The 19,071-nt window shown below is 32.1% G+C and overlaps 2 protein-coding genes across 2 annotated transcripts; one reads left to right on the top strand and one right to left on the bottom strand.

The window, feature by feature from the left end:
* Positions 1-684: 684 nt before the first annotated feature.
* LOC143203015 (UDP-glycosyltransferase UGT5-like) lies at positions 685-5,450 on the bottom strand. The gene is made up of 3 exons (XM_076415137.1): positions 5,177-5,450; positions 4,767-5,121; positions 685-880 (listed from the first exon to the last, which is right to left on the bottom strand). Exons 1-3 carry the CDS (start codon positions 5,448-5,450, stop codon positions 685-687), a joined length of 825 nt encoding a protein of 274 aa, XP_076271252.1.
* A 2,549-nt stretch (positions 5,451-7,999) lies between these two features.
* Positions 8,000-14,963, top strand: LOC143202948 (uncharacterized). The gene is made up of 4 exons (XM_076415015.1): positions 8,000-8,280; positions 8,338-8,505; positions 8,608-8,929; positions 14,840-14,963. The coding sequence occupies exons 1-4, from the start codon at positions 8,091-8,093 to the stop codon at positions 14,961-14,963; spliced, it is 804 nt and encodes a 267-aa protein (XP_076271130.1). The 5' UTR covers positions 8,000-8,090.
* Positions 14,964-19,071: the final 4,108 nt, after the last annotated feature.

The following is a 19,071-nucleotide window of genomic DNA, read 5'->3' as shown; positions in this document are numbered from 1 at the left end:
AATTGTATTTTTAAACTTGTATATTTTATCCTAATACATTATCAGTACCATCATATTTTATTATTACCTGACATTAGAATCATCTCTCTTGATAATAACCAATTGTTATATTTGATATGTATTTTTAAACTCAACTTTGTCAGTGAAAATTGGTTTTTCAAATACGTTTCCATTTCGTTTTCAAAATTTTCACCCGACCACCTAGACGTCAATATTTCGCATGCTTAGGATTTGCTTTATTTATTTTATTGCTTGTTTTGTAAGTAGCTGTTATATCGTTTATATTGATCTATGTTTTTATTCGTTTAAGATATTTTATTTAAATATAACTTTTAATTTTACGACCATGGTTTACATGTAGTCCGACATCTATTATGTACACAGATTATAGTATAAAATATATATGTTTATGCATATTTAAGAATTCAAATGAAATTTTAATGCAATCAATGTTATTGAACAACCTAACACAATATTGTAACCTATAATGCATATGACAAATTTAAAACAACTATTGAAGAGCAAGCTAACTATGAACCATGAGAAATATATCACAAATTGAAGGTAATCTTGACAAACGTAAATTTTACTGTAAAATCGATACCCAATGAAGAGAAACGGAGTTTTTATATTGGCATTGTGAAATTATATAGCGAGCAGTCTTATCGGTAAGTTTATAGAGTGTTAAAAGTTGCTCGAGCGTGGCAGAGTGGCTTTTAACTTTGAAAGCGGGCTGGGATTTTCGGCGACGTAGGCTAGATGACGGCGACAAGAACCGGTTGCGGGGGGAAATGAGTCAGTAGACGACGACGACGATGACGGGCGCTCTTGCGCCATCCTCGCAGCCTCAAGACGCCCAAAGGGCGGTCGGTGACGCGATCTGTCAAGACATTAATTGACGTGTGGTTGCGTTCGTCGCTTGCGGTTCGCTGCTAATTAATTTAGATGGTAGTTAGTTCCTATCAGGAGTTCGAGTCTTCAAATTATACGAGTGATGGTGACGCTAAGAAATAATAAATTAAAAATTAGCCGACGTATTCTTTTGGCATCTTAATATATAACATCAATAGGTTCAACGACAAGGAATAATTTAAATTACTTTAATTAAAAGACTGCCGCTTCTTGTTTGGTTATATTGCAAAATTCAATAACAAAGCCAAAATCCATCACACATCTTTTACAGATGTTTAAATAAATTTATTCAATCAACAAATAAAATATTCCACCAATTAATTAACCTACAATTCATCAATATCACCTTCAAGTATTAAAAATTTTCTATCGGCACCCCAAATATTTCTCTTCCTCCATTTGAACTTTAAACCTAGTAATGTATCAGTGAGAGTCCAGCAAGTAGTTACCAGGTGTACCGGAAAATCATTACGGCTTTTTCGAACAGATGTCGCTAAGGTTAAGAACGTGTCGGACTGTTTGTCGGGTCGGTCAGTCGGTTGAAATATATGGCTGCCGCTGCGATTATTTGTCAAAACACTCACTACTATTTTTGGAAGGAATTTGCACGAGAACTGAAAACACTGGTTGAAGAATTACTGTTTATTTTAATATTAACTTATACATGTGGTCGACGGGAGAATTGACAGGATATTAGGTTAGGTAGAGGAAGTACGGTAGGGCTGTGGAAGTGGTACTATTACAAGGGGATAAAGAACAGAAAAGAAAACGAGACGTCGTCATGATGGTCTTTTATAGCTTGGAATTGCATGGTACAAATCCACCGGTGTTGGCAACCTTTGTACTTGTTGATGAATCCGTGGTGGCCTAAAGGGTCGTGGCGGTTGCCACAAACACTGTAGCAACCGCTACGACCCTTTAGGCCACCACATATACATCTACATTAAGTTCAAAGGTTGGCAACGCTGGTGGATTAGGACCATAATCCATCCCGGCTATAAAAGACCACCACTACAACGCCTCTCTCTTTTCTCTCACCGTTATAACAATACTACTTTCATACTGCATGCATACATCTCTAACCTATCCCAATAAGCTGTCCATCCTCCCATCGAACACATGTACTACTTAATCAACGAGTCTTTTTCAACAAGTATTTTTCATTCCCATGCGAATTCCTTCCGCAAAAATAGTAGTGAGTGTTCCGACAAACAATAGAGTCGACAGCCAGAAATTCCGACCGATAAGACGGACATTCCTAACGTTACAAAATAATGCCGTCATAGCACTTTGAAAATGTCAATTTTCGTACCAGAAAATGTGCATTTGCGGCAGGCATTACTTTTCTTATTTAATCAAAAGAAAAAAGCAACTGAAAGTCATCGTTTGCTGGTAGATATTTAACTACGAGACATGGTTTAGAAAATTCAAAAGTTGTGATTTCTATGTGGAAAAACAAAGAACACTCTGGTAGACTAAAAAAGTTTGAAGATGCAAAACTGCAAAAGTTATTGGATGAAAATTCAATCCAAACTGAACAACAATTGTAGCGTTTCTACGCTTCTGCATCGAATAGTTTTTTTTTACTTTTTTATACATTCTTTAAACAGTAATAAATATCTAGTCTTTTTTATTTCGCTCAAAAAAAACGTAAAATACATGCCTCTAAACTAGAATACCCACTTAGGAAGACGTGTCTTAAATTGTGCAGATATAATGCCAGTTCATTATATTCAACTTTGATGTTGTAGTGATATTTTCCATAATTATCTTAAATTATATATTTAAAGAAAGTATTTATCCCAGTTATTTCTACAATATTGCAAAAAATATGAACGGTAAATTAAAGACAAGGTAAAAGATTAAATTTATTTATTTATAACTTTTGATGAACTATATTCCTATTGTATTATTATTCCGGCTCTTATTTTAGTTTAAATATAAATAATTCACAGCTCACCAAATAAGCGTTGTTATTTATGTTAAGACTATAATTATAACTCATTTTTAAATATAACATAATTATCATAATTTAAATATTATTAAAAATTTAACAGGTCAATGTTCTTAGTTTTAGAAATAATAAAATATCATAAATTGTTTCTCTGTCAATTTACTACAATATTTATTTGTCCAGTTGATATTTTTCAGAAGAATATTTAATATAATGACGTTTCATAACCCATAATTTTAGCACCGATTTCCATAATGCCTATTTTTTATATTGCCATTTTTTACCTACCTATTTACATACCTATTTTTTATATTGCCAAAAACGATATTCTTGTCTTCGTACACTTTTCATTTGGCTTCTTCTGTGTTGTAGATGTTGTCTCAGTCGTGTCAAAAATGTTGTTTACTATCCAAAACATATTTAGATAACGGTCTGTCTGGATCGGTTTTCATTTTTATGTACCAAAACTTCATATATCAAAAATCATAGATTGATTCGGATTAGAGTGATATCGGATTATTTTTGAATTTATTTTACTTATATGTTGATATAATCTTCATGATATTTAAGTAATTCCTGTTCATGCATTCATATCAACTATCGCATCTTGATCATCCATAAATAGGGCTGGTATAATTGGGGGTAGAGTTGTACTCGTTCCATTTATTTGTAGCGTGATTCTTTGAAGAATAACTAGATGTTTTCAAAAAATGTTTTTTCGGACTTGCTATATCTTCCAATATATTGTGCTTGTCTCTTATAATATCTATTGCCGCTTCTGTGGACATATTGGTAAAGAGTGATATCAGTAGATGTAATGGTATCATTTGTCACAAAATATTTCGCAACGGTATAGAGTTTTAACTACTTAACTAGGATTCTAATCTACTGAACTAGGAAAAATAACTAGGAATAACTAGATGTTGTAAGTATATGCATGAACAAATAGTTCGTTCAGTTAATTTGTGGGGAGCCTAATTATGGTTCAAATGTTTTACTAATAGTATTCTTGAGGTCAAGAAATAAATGACTACTACATCAACACTTTAGTACCTCAGGAACACTTTACCATATTGAAAAGCTAATATCTGATACATTGAATGAAGTGTTCGTTTATAAATAAACGCCATGTTTTCGCATAACCTTCTAATTAAGCTTTTATCCATTTAACGAATGGGAACTGCTCCATAAAGTAGCAATCCCACAACCTTTATTATATCCTCTCTATATTCTATCCTATACTCCTTTATTCCTCTCTATATTCTATCCTATACTCCTTTATTGAACCCTCATCACATTGCAATATCAACAAAAATCCATAAAACAAACACATTTCTGTTCAGCAATGTAATAGCTTGAGCTTTAAATGTCTGTTATCAATAGCCCTATTACTATTTTGAGGCAATATACTCAATATTAATTCACATTTTTAGATCTCGGACATACACTAAAAACAATATTTAAACAGAATATAAAAATATTGCTTTATATCACAATTCAATAAGATATATAGTTTACTAATTTTTTAAATAAAATAAAACTGTTGCTAAATTATTCAGTTGTAATCTTTTTTATATTTCGCAAAAGCATAGTTTTTTTATCAGTATTTACTATCACTAAATCATGAATATCAGCTTTAGTTCATGTAAAATTACTATTTTAATGTACAATCTTAAACGCATATTCATAAGTTATATAAATGTTTGAATTCCGAAAAACTAAAACAGAACATTATCCTAGATACAAATTTTAATTCAATTTAATTTTGCATTCGTTTTTCTTTAGGCTATCGGGAAAACATTGAACAATATATAAGAATGCTTTATAAACTATAAACACACTAACAATGAAAAACAAATAAATATCTATATTATATAACTTATAAAATGGTATATCCAACGTGGACAGTTTTAAATGGGGAGCTCCTTTATTTCTTATAGCATACTCGATCCAGTAAATTGCAGTATCCAAGGGCTTCATTGGTCTATCGTGAAACAGTCTTGATCTAGTCTTGGCATTTTCTCTGTACTGGGGGTTGTTTAACAATTCTTGTATCAAATCATATAACGTGTCTTCGTTAAAATTTTTATCATTATAAGAGAGTTTCAGTGCATATCCCAACTGAACAGCGAGGTAAGCATTATTATATTGATCAGCGAAACATGGAATTGTCAATACTGGAACACCATGGTAGATTGTTTCTTGTAAGCTCCCATAACCGCCATGAGTGATAAAAAGACGGATATTTGGATGAGCTAAAAAAATCATAATAATTAATATAGATTTATCATCGAGAGAAAATAATGTCACCTAAAAGATCCATCTGTGGTAACCATTTCCTTATATGGACATTATCAGGTTTTCCAGGCAGATTATCATCTTCAAATTTCCACAAAACTATCTGATCCAGCTTCTTAAATACATTCAAGAATATCTTCCTTTTCTCTTCAGAAAAATCACTGCTTTTCACATGGGATCCCATACTAAAGAAAATAACTCCATTTTTAGCACCGTCCAAGATGGTCTGTATATCTTTAGGGAGTTTTTTTGGAGGATCTATATGGAAACCTCCTATTTCTACCATGTTAGGCGCCAAAGGAATCGGTTGTCTTAAACTGGAGTGTGATCCGAGAAGAACTATCGAGATTTTTTCATAAAAGGTTGAAACATCGGGAGGATTAGGAAAATTATGTTGGAGAATTGCGTTATTACCAGGGATTATTACAAAATATTTGTGATAGTAATCATAAAGATAGTAGGCCAAATTATGAATTCTCTCAATAAAAGTCATGCCTTTAGAATAAACTCCCAACATGAAAAAATGTGAAGCAGATGATGCTTGTAAATAGTTTCCGACTCGGTCATTAACCCATGGATTTACACCACCCATACTAGTGAACATAACTACCGGACAGTCATATATATGCGCAAATATTTCTAGGCAATCGTTCCAGAAATATTCGGTCAACACTATGTCAAATTTTTGTGACGTTTTTAACATTTTGCGGACGTTGGGATGCTTAAACGTGTTATTCCATATGAACAAAAAGTAATTGAAATAGTCGTTCACAGCCGAGATCGGGTAGTCTTCTTGGGCATCCAGGAAATGTCCCCTATTCAGAAGAGCTGAAAATAATAATTGAACACGGTTAGTATGTCACAATTACTATTTAAATAACATATTATATTCTTTTTAATACTATAGAGAGAAATTATTAGGTGCTTATATTAGGTCTATAAATTATTTTTAAAGGATATTTATAACTTGAAGAACTTATAAGTACTGTCCAGACAGGTAGGTAGTAACTAATGTTGGAAACTATCGACTGAGATTGACTATCGATTATTTAGTAATTAACTACTTTTTATTATCGGCTGCTTCAGTTACTATTTTTGGTTCTACTTGTTTCATTCGACCGGTTTTTAACATTTTGGCTCTGTCGTCCTAGCCGCGACCTTGACAAAAATGTATCTAATTTATGCTTACATAGATTTATATGCAGTTTTATGATTTTTTTGGTAGTTTGCTTGTAAATAAAAATATATTGTATATTAACATTATAGCATTTTGGTATGATATTTTTCAATATTGTTAATGTATTAATGTAAAAAGATTAAAATTGGGAATAATAAGTAGTAAAATATTTTTACTGTTTTTATAGTAATATTTCGATTACTCTCTCGATTTTTGTTAAAAAATATTTTCGTTCAATAATAAATAAAGCAATTGAACATTCAAATATAAAAGTAAGTCTACTTCGTTTAAAATTAAATTATAAATTGCATGTTATATCTTATATATAAAAATGAATCGCAAAATATGTTCCTAAGCGCATAACTCAACAACGCCTGGACCAATTTGGCCAAATCTTTTTTTAAAATGTTCGTTGAAGTTCAGGGATGGTTTTTACGGCGAGAAAAATTAGAATTATTGCTGGAAAAACCCTAAAAATAGCCCTTTTTGTTTGAATTTGTTTCGTGTATCAGTTGACAATTCATCTGTCATCTGTCAAAAGTCATCTGTAACAGACAACTTTTTTTTTTTAAATTTGATATGACTTGAACTCAAATCCTTTTAATCCGTACGAATTGTTTTATTTATTTAAAATTTTTTATTTGTTTAAAATTTAATTCAAATTTTAAATAAATAAAACAATTCGTACGGCTTAAAAAGGTTTGAGTTCAAGTCATATCAAATTTAAAAAAAAAAGTTGTCTGTTACAGATGACTTTTGACAGATGACAGATGAATTGTCAAGTGATACACGAAACAAATTCGTATATCGTGTTTTGTGCAGAGTGTTTAGTTAGTTAGTGTTTGTTTAGTTCGTGATTAGTGAAAAAATAATTTATATTTGATATGCCTCCTATAAGACGAAGCAATTTAGGTAGAAGAACCAGAAATGCTATAAACCAAGCTAATTACCGATCTAATCGTACTGCACAAGAACGTGACGACGGAAATGAACGTGAAAGAATTCGGATATCACAAACGCGTGAAGCGCGAGCGCGACATTCAACTAATAATCGCGCAAGTTTGAATCCAGCTGCTTTCAGTTACGATGTGTCAATTGACTACAGTAACTACCAATGTGTTGTTATTGGTTCTATGAACTTGGTTTGCTCACACTGTAAGGCATTAAAATACAAAAACGAAGCCAATGGATTGTGTTGCGCAAATGGTAAAGTGAAATTGATACAATTGGATCCACCACCAGAACCATTGTACTCATTGGTTTCAGGAATAGGAACAGATTCTATACACTTTTTGACACATATTCAACAATATAACAATTGCTTTCAAATGACTTCATTTGGGGCAACAAATGCAGTTCGGGAAAATTTTATGCCAACTTTCAAGGTATGTATTATAGCAGTTACTCATAATTATTTTAGCGAACAAAATTTTCTGTCACCAAAGTTAAGATGTGTTACTAATCTTCAATTTCTTAATCATTACGAAATATATCACTTAGTCATCATATTATATGGTGATTCAGTTTCAGTGACACTTTTATTATATTTTATATTTGATAGATATTAGTTAAAACTAAATATATACTTTTTAAGATCAAATATTATTTAAGTTTGATCATTGACAATCCATTAATTTATACCACACGATAATATTTTTTTATTTACAGATACAAGGGCAAATATATCACAGAGCAGGTTCACTGTTACCAGTGTCAGATAGCGACAACAAATTCCTGCAAATTTATTTTATGGGCAATTCACCACAAGAAATTGATCTGCGTTGTGCACATAACAATTTAGTAAAAAGGTCTATTGTAGAACAATTACAAACTTTATTTCATCAACACAATCAATTGATTATATTGTTTAAAACTGCCCTGGATCTGATGCCATCCGATAATCACAAAATTGTAATCAGAGCTGATAAAACACCTGCAGGTCAACATACAAGACGTTTTAATGCACCAACTATTGATGAAGTTGCTATCGTTGTAGTTGGAGAAAACTTGGAATCCCGTGATATTGTTTTACATCGTCGGAATTTTCAATTACAACCTATAAAGGAAACACACCGCTCATATGATGCACTGCAATATCCCATTATATTTTGGCAAGGTGAAGATGGCTACGATTTATCAATAAAAATGATAAATCCCATTACAGGTAACTAAAATATTAGTTTAGCTATGGCGATAATATCTCAGTCACTATATTATGTATTTTAATTTTATATTTGAATGTTATTAAAACAAAATCTGTTTACAGGTTCTGAAACCAACAAAAAAGTCAGTTCAATGAACTATTATTCATACCGCCTAATGATTCGGGAAAATGCAGATAATCACATATTGAAATGTCGGCGATTATATCACAAATATGTTGATGACATGTATGTTAAAATTGAAACGGAGAGATTAACATTCATCAGGTTGAATCAAACCAAACTCCGATCTGAAGAGTATATTCACCTTCGAGATGCGATTAATACTGATGGAAATGCACAGAATGTCGGTCGGATGAATATTCTTCCAGCAACATACATCGGAAGCCCTCGGCATATGCACGAATATGCTCAAGATGCCATGTCGTATGTTCGTCATTATGGTACAGCAGATTTGTTCATCACATTTACATGCAATCCGCAATGGATAGAAATTAAGCAGGAGTTATTACCTGGGAAATCATCCATTGATCGTCATGATATTACAGCCAGAGTCTTTAGACAAAAGTTGAAATCTTTAATGAATTTCATCGTAAAACATAATGTGTTTGGTGAGACACGCTGCTGGATGTATTCTGTGGAGTGGCAGAAACGAGGATTGCCACATGCACACATTTTGATTTGGTTGGTTGAAAAGATAAGGCCAAATGAAGTTGATGCAGTGATATCAGCTGAAATCCCTAATGTACAAGTAGATCCTGGATTGCATGAGGTAGTTATCAAAAACATGATACATGGTCCCTGTGGAACTCTTAATCAAAATTCACCGTGTATGATGGATGGTAAATGTTCAAAACGATATCCACGGACATTAATATCGGAAACAATTACTGGTAATGACGGTTATCCATTGTATCGTCGCAGATCGACAGCAGACAATGGAAAATCAACAATTGTCAAATTAAATTAACAAGATATTGAAATAGATAATCGTTGGATTGTTCCATATTCACCCATTTTATCAAAGACATTCAAAGCACACATCAACGTTGAATCTTGCCATTCAGTGAAATCGATTAAATACATTTGCAAATATGTAACCAAAGGGAGTGATATGGCTGTGATTGGAATTGGTGCAGGGAATTCTAATGATGAAGTTACCCAATACCAAATGGGCCGCTATGTCAGTAGTAATGAAGCAGTTTGGCGAATATTTTCTTTTCCTATTCACCCGAGAGACACCCTTCTGTTGTTCACTTAGCTGTGCATTTAGAAAATGGACAAAGAGTGTATTTTACAGCACAGAACGCAGTACAAAGAGCTGCTCAGCCACCATCTACTACATTAACCAGTTTTTTTGAGACATGCCAAAACGATGATTTCGCACAAACATTGCTATATTCTGAAATGCCAAAATATTATACCTGGAATCAATCCTCAAGGAGATTTATACGACGGAAACAAGGAAAACCAGTTCCAGGATATACAGATGTATATTCCACCGATGCGATTGGCCGGATTTATTCAGTACATCCAAGCAATGATGAATGTTTTTATTTACGACTGCTATTAGTCAATGTACGTGGCCCAACATCATTCCAACAGTTACGAACTGTTGATGGTGAATTGTGTGGATCCTACAGAGAAGCCTGTCAACGTTTGCAATTGCTTGAAAATGACGCTCATTGGGATCAAACTCTCAATGATGCTGTAATATCATCACACACTCATCAAATACGAACATTGTTTTCTATAATCATATCTACATGCTTCCCATCAAACCCAATTGATTTGTGGATGAAGTACAAAGATTATATGTGTGATGATATTTTGTATCAAATACGGAATAGAATGGGAAATCCAAATATACAAATCAGTGAAGAAATTTACAATGAAGCATTGATTTCAATTGAGGACATGTGCTTGATAATGTCAAACAAACTATTAATTCAATTAGGCCTGACCGCGCCCAATCGTCCAATGCATGACGCTTTTAACCAAGAGTTGCATCGAGAAAGACTGTATGATCTCAACGCTTTGAAAGAATAAATTCAAACAAATCTTCCACTGTTAAATGAACAACAGAAGTATGTATTTGAAACTCTTATGAAAGTAACAAATGATGAAACTGGAGGGATTTATTTCTTAGATGCACCTGGTGGTACAGGAAAAACTTTTTTTATTTCATTAATATTAGCAACAATTCGCTCACAAAATAAAATTGCACTTGCACTCGCTTCGTCGGGAATCGCAGCAACTTTGCTTGAAGGTGGTCGAACAGCCCATTCAGCACTAAAATTGCCATTAAATATGCAAAGCAATGAAACTCCAACCTGCAACGTTTCGAAGAACTCTGCAATGGCAAAGGTTTTGCAGCAATGTAAATTGATTGTTTGGGATGAATGCACGATGGCACATAAAAAATCTTTGGAGGCTTTAGACAGAACCTTAAAAGATCTACGTAGCAATAATAACCTATTTGGTGGTGCAATGATTTTATTAGCAGGAGATTTTCGTCAAACATTGCCAGTGATTCCACGATCAACGCCAGCTGATGAACTCAATGCATGTCTAAAGTCCTCCAATTTGTGGAAACATGTTAAAGTACTTCATTTAAGCAAGAATATGCGTGTCGAGTTGCAAAATGACCAATCTGGAAACATATTCTCTAAACAACTCATTGACATTGGTAATGGCAAATTTCCTATAGACATGTTGACGGCTTGCTTTTGCTATGACTATAAACAAGTCCCAGGGGCAATCATTAAGTGTTTGTGGTATTAATCTAGAAAACCCATGTTTCTCACATGGTCAATTGTATGTTGCCTGTTCCCGTGTTGGAAAACCATCAGATTTGTTTATCTATGCGCCAGGTAATCAAACAAAAAACATCGTATACCACAAAGCAATATAATGATAATAATAATAATAATTATGATTCACATGATTAACAATAAAGCGATTACTTACTTTTCAATCCTTATATATGTTTTATTTAATTATTTTTTATTCACAACGCCCTATCACCAGGGTGATGGTTCTGTTCAGGAGAATTTTTTAAAATACGTAGGCACAAAAACTGCCACATTACAAATCTTTTTGACAGGACGAAGTCTGTCGGGTCAGCTAGTATTATTATAATAGTAGTCAGTAATTACTTTTCTCCTTTTCTTTTTTAAAGTTAGTTCCTGATGGAATTTATACATCTCCGTTTCGCTTACACTACCGTTGGAAAATATAACCACATATAAAATTAGGTGCTTCAAGCAATTATCTCCGTCCTTTCCTCTCTCACAATTTATACAGGAAAGGATTCGTACATCTTCGTCTGACAAAACGAATAAAAAAAACAGTCGAACCGTGCTTTTAAATGAAAATAGTAATTACTATTTTACTATTGTTTTCAGTCGATAGTTACCAACGTTAGTAATAACCAGAAGGAGCAATGTCTGAAGAAATGGACGGTTGGAATTTTAATAACATGTGATCGAGTGTCGTCATACTGACGAATAATTATAATGGCTCTTTGCTGATATTCAGGTTATTTTTCGCGCAGTGCACGGATGAAACGCATTAATTGCAGTCAATAACGGTGATTTCATCGAGTAAACCTCAAATCCTCGTCTTTGGCTGTCTAGAACCCTCTTTGTTTTCGGTCCACTGTCACTTTAAAACGTTGAAACCACTGTACACATGTTGAAATCAATGGTGAATGGTTGCCATAAGCTTCATAAAGCATTCACCTTCAGCCGCATAAAACTTTTCATAAATGTTATAATAATAGGTTATAAAAATAAATAATAAATTCAGACAATTTCCATGCACTGAAAAAAATGTTTGTTCACACTTCGACGTAATGACTCGTATTGAAAAATGAAGCCCATATAATTTCAACATGAAATTGGTTACAAATGTACCCGATGCTATTTAATACACAGTAACACCATATCTTGCAAATCATTTAAAATTAATTTATAAGCCTGAATTTTAGTTAGCGTCCTACAGAATTTTCAAACAGTTTACACTTTATTCAAATCAGTGCACCATTGATTGACTGGCATATGGGTTCGAAATACTGAAGAAATGCGAAAATAGGTTGTTAACTGAATCACTACCAAGGAAATATAGTTTCTTGGACACAATATCGCCTTGTTGCCAGAAATATGAGGAAAATAATACACGGGGAAAGTACTATCCTATTTTCGCAAAATAGCAAAATGTTGCACGAATTGCTCCAATCTTTTTAAATATTTCAAAATTATGTCACAGTACCAATATATTTACATACTATTTAGACCACATCAAACTCATATTCCATTCGCCAACTCAGTATTTTCATATTCGCAGAAAGTAAAAGTTGTTGTTCTTTTGTTAAAAAGGCTAAATCTCAAATAGAAGAAGCTACACTAGCTTCTTCATAGCAACTAAATTGCTAATTGGTTATAATTGGCACTTAGTCTAATCTACCAGAATTTAACTAGAAGCTTGTAATTCAGCTTGTAAGATGTCCGAAGTGATCTACGACCATAGGCAAGCGTTTGGTCATTTTGGCGGCTAGAACTCCTCTGAATATTAAATCATACTCGTAAATAGAGTAGAGCAGTATTTATATTTCTTATAATTCAAATGCGTAATTGGAATACAAATACATATTATAATTAAATTAGTTATATTAAACATGTAATTTGTAGTGGCTATTTCTAATACCAAACGTTGAGGTTAACTTTTTATATATTTATGGCTTCAAAGTATAAAACGTAAATATATTTGGCGATCTTATTAATGGATGAGTTCTGCGGAAAATAACGCTTAATGCCTTTTGTAAGCAAAGTGGCGACCACTAAAAATGTCATCTTTTAAATTTGCCAATACTGCGCCTGTATTGTAGGTTAAATAGTCAAGATCTTGCCAATTGTCAATTCTGTTACTAAACGACTATCAATTTTTATGAAACTTCTGTGTATTAAGTGTATTAGTTAATTAATAGAAAGTTATGTCTGCCTAGGCAGCTCGGATGTACCAGCCACGCATTAAGTGTGAATAGTTACAAAATTCAAATTAATTCAAATTTTAATTGAACAAAAATTCTCGTGTTAGCAGGATTCAATATCCGGCAATTACTAAATGTACATTGTTATGGAATATGTCCAGAAGACCAAAATCAGCTGAAGTCATAAACGACTATCTTAGACATCGGATAATATATCCTTGCCCCCCAGTATGGCTCTCTTTGCGATTGTGCCGCTTATAAGAAGTTAAACAAAATTCAATTACATTTAATAATTTTATTAGGATTAACACATTCTCAGCCATATTACAGGAATACTTGGAGGAATTCACTGAAGTATATATAATTGCAATTTAGATTACATTTATGGCAACACTTTTTAATATGGCAAACTTCCGCTTACTTTAATATATGTTACACATGGGCTGAAAAGTCCCGAACATAACACATCGATGGCGCTAATTTTATTACATTCACCACTTTTTCAGTTAATACTAACCTTAAAAACAAATAAATGTTAAAATTTCATGATATTCTACTCATAAGTTTGTGAGTTATTGTAGTAGGAGTGATACTACAATTTTTATTTTCAAAACAATAGATCAAAAACAATTTCGTGTTTTAATCTGTCACTGCTTCTTGATAAAAAACATACCGCTCAAGAAGCAATGGCTTGAGAAGTATTATAAGGACTCCACTCCAACAGAAACAATAATTAGACGTTGGTTTGCTGAATGGAAATGAAGCGGTAACACCAGAAAGCGCCAAAAAAACCACAAAATTGTTTTGAATGATCGAAAAATTAATTTCCTTAATTATCTAACATCTTAAGTATCAAAAGAATGTGTTGGTTATAAATTACATGAGCATTTGTCTATGATAATGCTCTGGTCAAAGTAGATACCACGTTTGCACACTGTTGACCAAAAATAAGAACGTGTTGATCATTCTGAGCAGTGTTTGACCATGTTTAAACGTAACAAACTGAAATTTTTCCTCGATATGTGACAGTGGATGAAACATGGATCCGTAATTTCACTAAGAAATCAAAACGGTGGTAAACTGAGTAGACAGCAACTAGTGATAGGGATATTTTGAGGCAACAGATAAATCGTTCTACAAAAGTGGTATTGAAATGTTAAAGCGGCGCTGGAATTATTGTGTAGCTCTTGATGGAGATTACGTTGATAAAGCCAATTAAAAACAAAACGCGTTTTTTTGTTACGCCCGGGACTTTTCAGCCAACTTGTCAATTAATCTGTAGTATGTATACCTTTTTTTAATATCTGTAACCAGATTCGATCGACTACAGTTTTTCTATTTGCCAGATACTTTACTGTTATTGCAAACAACAAAGCAAACACTGCATCACAACTGAAAGGGAGCTTAGGAGAAACATTTCATAAGTTTCTTAAGCTGTCACCTGAAGAAAATGGAGCTGCACTGGCGTAATGTTACTAAATACTCCGGGAGTCACAGTATTAGCAGCACTAGTGAAGAAGATTATAATTTTATTGTTTTTGTCTAACTGTCCTAAAGTCACTGTCCCTAAGTGACTAACCAGAGCCATCAAAAGTGAAGTTAGAGTTAGTCAACATTTTAAACGATAAAAGGGAAAAAATCTTACCATCCTTGAATAATATTCAAATATAAAAGCCAACAAGAGATTCTTTGTCTGATAATGCATTTAATAATTTAGTGTTCATGAAAACGAATTATTTTTTTACTTATTAATAGGCTGAGCTGGATTACTTCTATTCTATTTACATTGCCTAATAAATGACAATTTCGTATATTAAAGCATGAATTTTTCGCAACTTTGCTCGAAAGACGGTCTCTCTATTTAAGAGTTTGTTTTCGATCAGTGGGAAATATAGATATTTTAAGCTTCAAACTAGATTAAAAGATGAATAGGTTGGTAGAATTGTTAACTCTCTGGTAAATCCATGACTTAATATTCTTGAAATTAAATTATATAAATAAAATAAAAGTGTATTTTCATGCTTGCAGAAATCAAAATTGATTTATTTCTCAATGAATATAGATATGTCCTATTGCTCGTCAAATTTCGCGGGCTACAGTTTTATGATGGTTTTTATTTTGAATACCAATTGTATTACAATTAGAAACTCCCCTCATCGTGTTTCTTTCTTTTTTCTTTTCTTATTAAAGGCCTAAATAAAACAGCAGAAATCAACAACTTTCTTGCATACATCAAATAATCAGGATCATGAGCGGAAGTTTGAAATAAAGATTTTTTATTAAAGATAAATCGATTCCCAACGATATGAAGCGTAATTGGTTCATCTAGCTTAATTAAAGTTCTATCAACAATCAATTTAATGCTAACATATATTTGGAACATGTAACTCAATTTATCTTTGTCAAAATACGGTTTATTAATATTTACATATTAGAGGTCCCATGTTTACTTCTTTAAATTGTAAATATTGTTTTAATTTTTCTTGGTATGTGATCTATTTAACATTACGACTGTAAACACAAATAAAAAATCAACAGTTTTTAACGAATTGATATGCCATTATATAAATAACAAACAATATTATAAAAACACCTCAAGGTGAAATTTAATTTTCTTTATATAACCACAATTGTTATCGTTTCGCATAACACTAGATCATTGCATTTAAATATTACCCAATAATATATTTAATCAATTCCAGACACGCGTAAATTGTACAGTATTATCGTTTTAAATTAACGGCATATCAGAGCACAATTTTTCTATTTAAACAAATGGTTATTTTATACTGCTGTCAAGTAATATTTCAGTAAAAACAAATTTGTTATGACTACCACTAGCATACACCAGTTCACTGAATGCACAGAGAGTTTCTTCGTCTAAAATGTTGGAACAATATATGATATAATTCAGTATTAATCGTTGTGTTCTTCTTAACATATTGCACCTTGAAACATGCCCAGAATATTCCAAAATTTGTAATCAAGTTTGCTGAACGATAATCTTAGTAGTTTTGGAAAAATCAACGCTTGATGTATCCTCTGGTCTTTTATTATATTTCTCGATCAGTTATTATGAAGTAAACTGATATATTATAGAGCTGATTTGAGCCCCTTATCCCTCCCTTAGACTGCACGATTGATGGATGACTGGATGCATCAAACAATTATTTTATTATATTCGGCGTATAACTTATAATTAAGTTTGTAATAATTAGCTTTATTACAAAAATAGGATATTGATAAAGTATCCTCTATCTTCTAGAAAAATTCTGTAAGAACTAGATAATGAGTTAACTACTCAAATAATAATATTTGAAGATGAATTATCAACTTTCAGATTTTAGGAGCCTCAAAAATATAAAGTATAAAATCGATGGTCTGAGGATACAAATTCTAATCATAAAATCATTTTTGCAAAGAAAAATATCGATATATTTTCTAAAATATTCACTGCCATCACATCAGAAAAATAATTGTATACTTGTAACTAATATTAAATAATTTAAACTCATAAACAATACAATACTTAATCTGTAACTTGATGGAACTTGAGGATGAGATAGAATACTTAGTAATGTGACAAACCGATATAACAAGTCGAGTCTTCCTGCGATATCCAAATTATTACAAAAATTGCTATTAAAAGGTTTTAAATCACTTATAAAAAATACCACATTTCTAGTTTGTATTTCGAAATCACCATATAACAAACGACCAAATTCATAAAATAGCATCAGTTATTGAATATGCTTTTGTAGAAAAAAAAATACTGCTTTGCAATATTCCTGGATGCCTCACTAACATTTAACCGGGAATGTTTTTTGGAATCGAATGAAAATTTAGTTTCACCGGAAGAGTAACATTCTCAATATTTACACCGTGGGGTAAATCTGCCCTACACTGGTGATATCCCAACAACAACATAAACAGTACTTGCAACATTTACGAACGGCACACTCATTGTTAAAAAAGATATCTCTCTAGGCCTGTAGAAAAAGTACAACTAGCAGTCATCAAAATACATAAATGGACTAAGCACTGGAAAATACATCTTAATAGCTCAAATTGTCCCCATACCAATTTTAGGTTGCGGCAAAATAACAATCAGAGGATTGCAGATAACCAAACCTCACGAATATATAATGCAAATGCATATGTTATTTATTTAGCACGAGATTGACTATCAATTGTTTAGTAATTGACTACTTTTTATTATCGACTGCTTCAGTTACTCTTTTTGGTTCTACTTGTTTCATTCGACCGGTTTTAACATTTTGGCTCTGTCGTCTTAGCCGCGACCTTGACAAAAATGTACCTAATTTATGCTTACATAGACTTATATGCTGTTTCATGATTATTTTCGTAGTTTGCTTGTAAATAAAAATATATTGTATATTAACATTATAGCATTTTGGTATGATATTTTTCAATATTGTTAATGTATTAATGTAAAAAGATTAAAATTGGGAATGATAAGTAGTAAAATATTTTTAATGTTTTTATAGTAATATTTGGATTACTTTCTCGATTTTTAATAAAAATTATTTCCATTCAAAAATAAATAAAGCATTTAATAATTATCATTTCACTCAAATCATTTTTATTTGTCACGGATTAGTTTTTTTTTCTATATGTATTCTAGTAAATCATCTAAAAACAGCAATTAACACATTAAAATACAATAAAATATTTGTGGGGCATTATTCCATTCCATAGAAAAATTCCATTCCTTTTTACGGAATATTTAAATATAAAAGTAATTCTACTTCGTTTAAAATTAAATTATAAATTGCATGTTATATATTATTATAGCATTCAGTAATTACTTTTTTCCTTTTCTTTTTTAAAGTTAGTTCCTGATGGAATTTATACATCTCCGTTTCGCTTACACTACCGTTGGAAAATATAACCACATATAAAATTAAGTGCTTCAAGCAATTAACTCCGTCCTTTCCTCTCACAATTTATACAGGAAAGGATTCGTACATCTTCGTCGGACATAATTAATTCAAAAAAAACAGTCGAACCGTACTTTTATCTGAATATAGTAATTACTATTTTGCTAGTTTTTGACTATCAACTGTTTTGACTGTTTTGCAACTATCGACTGTTTCGACTGTTTTCAGTCGATAGTTATCAACGTTAGTAATAGCTAGAAGGAGCAATGTCTGAAGAAATGGACGGTTGGAATAGCGTTTCCTATTTTAATAACATGTGATCGAGTGTCGTCATACTGAAGAATAACTATAATGGGTCTTTGCTGATATTCAGGTAATTTTTCGCGCAGTGCACAGATGAAACGCATTAATTGTAGTCGATAACGATGATTTCATTGAGTAAAGCCTTCAAATCCTCGTCTTTGGCTGTCTAGAACGCTCTTTGTCTTCGGTCAACTGTCACTTTAAAACGTTTAAACCACTATTCACATGTTGAAATCGATGGTGCATGCTTGTCATGAGCTTCATAAAGCATTCACCTTCAGCCGCATAAAACTTTTCATAAATGTTATAATAATAGGTAATAATAATAAATAATAATAAATTCAGACAATTTCCATGCACTGAAAAAAATGTTT

Source organism: Rhynchophorus ferrugineus, unplaced genomic scaffold, assembly GCF_030347505.1.
Source record: "Rhynchophorus ferrugineus isolate W39M unplaced genomic scaffold, kcgeb_rfMv2 rfM1, whole genome shotgun sequence".
NCBI lineage: Eukaryota > Metazoa > Arthropoda > Insecta > Coleoptera > Curculionidae > Rhynchophorus > Rhynchophorus ferrugineus.
The sequence above is the reverse complement of the archived record's forward strand: the minus strand, read 5'-3'. Positions and strand labels throughout refer to the sequence as shown.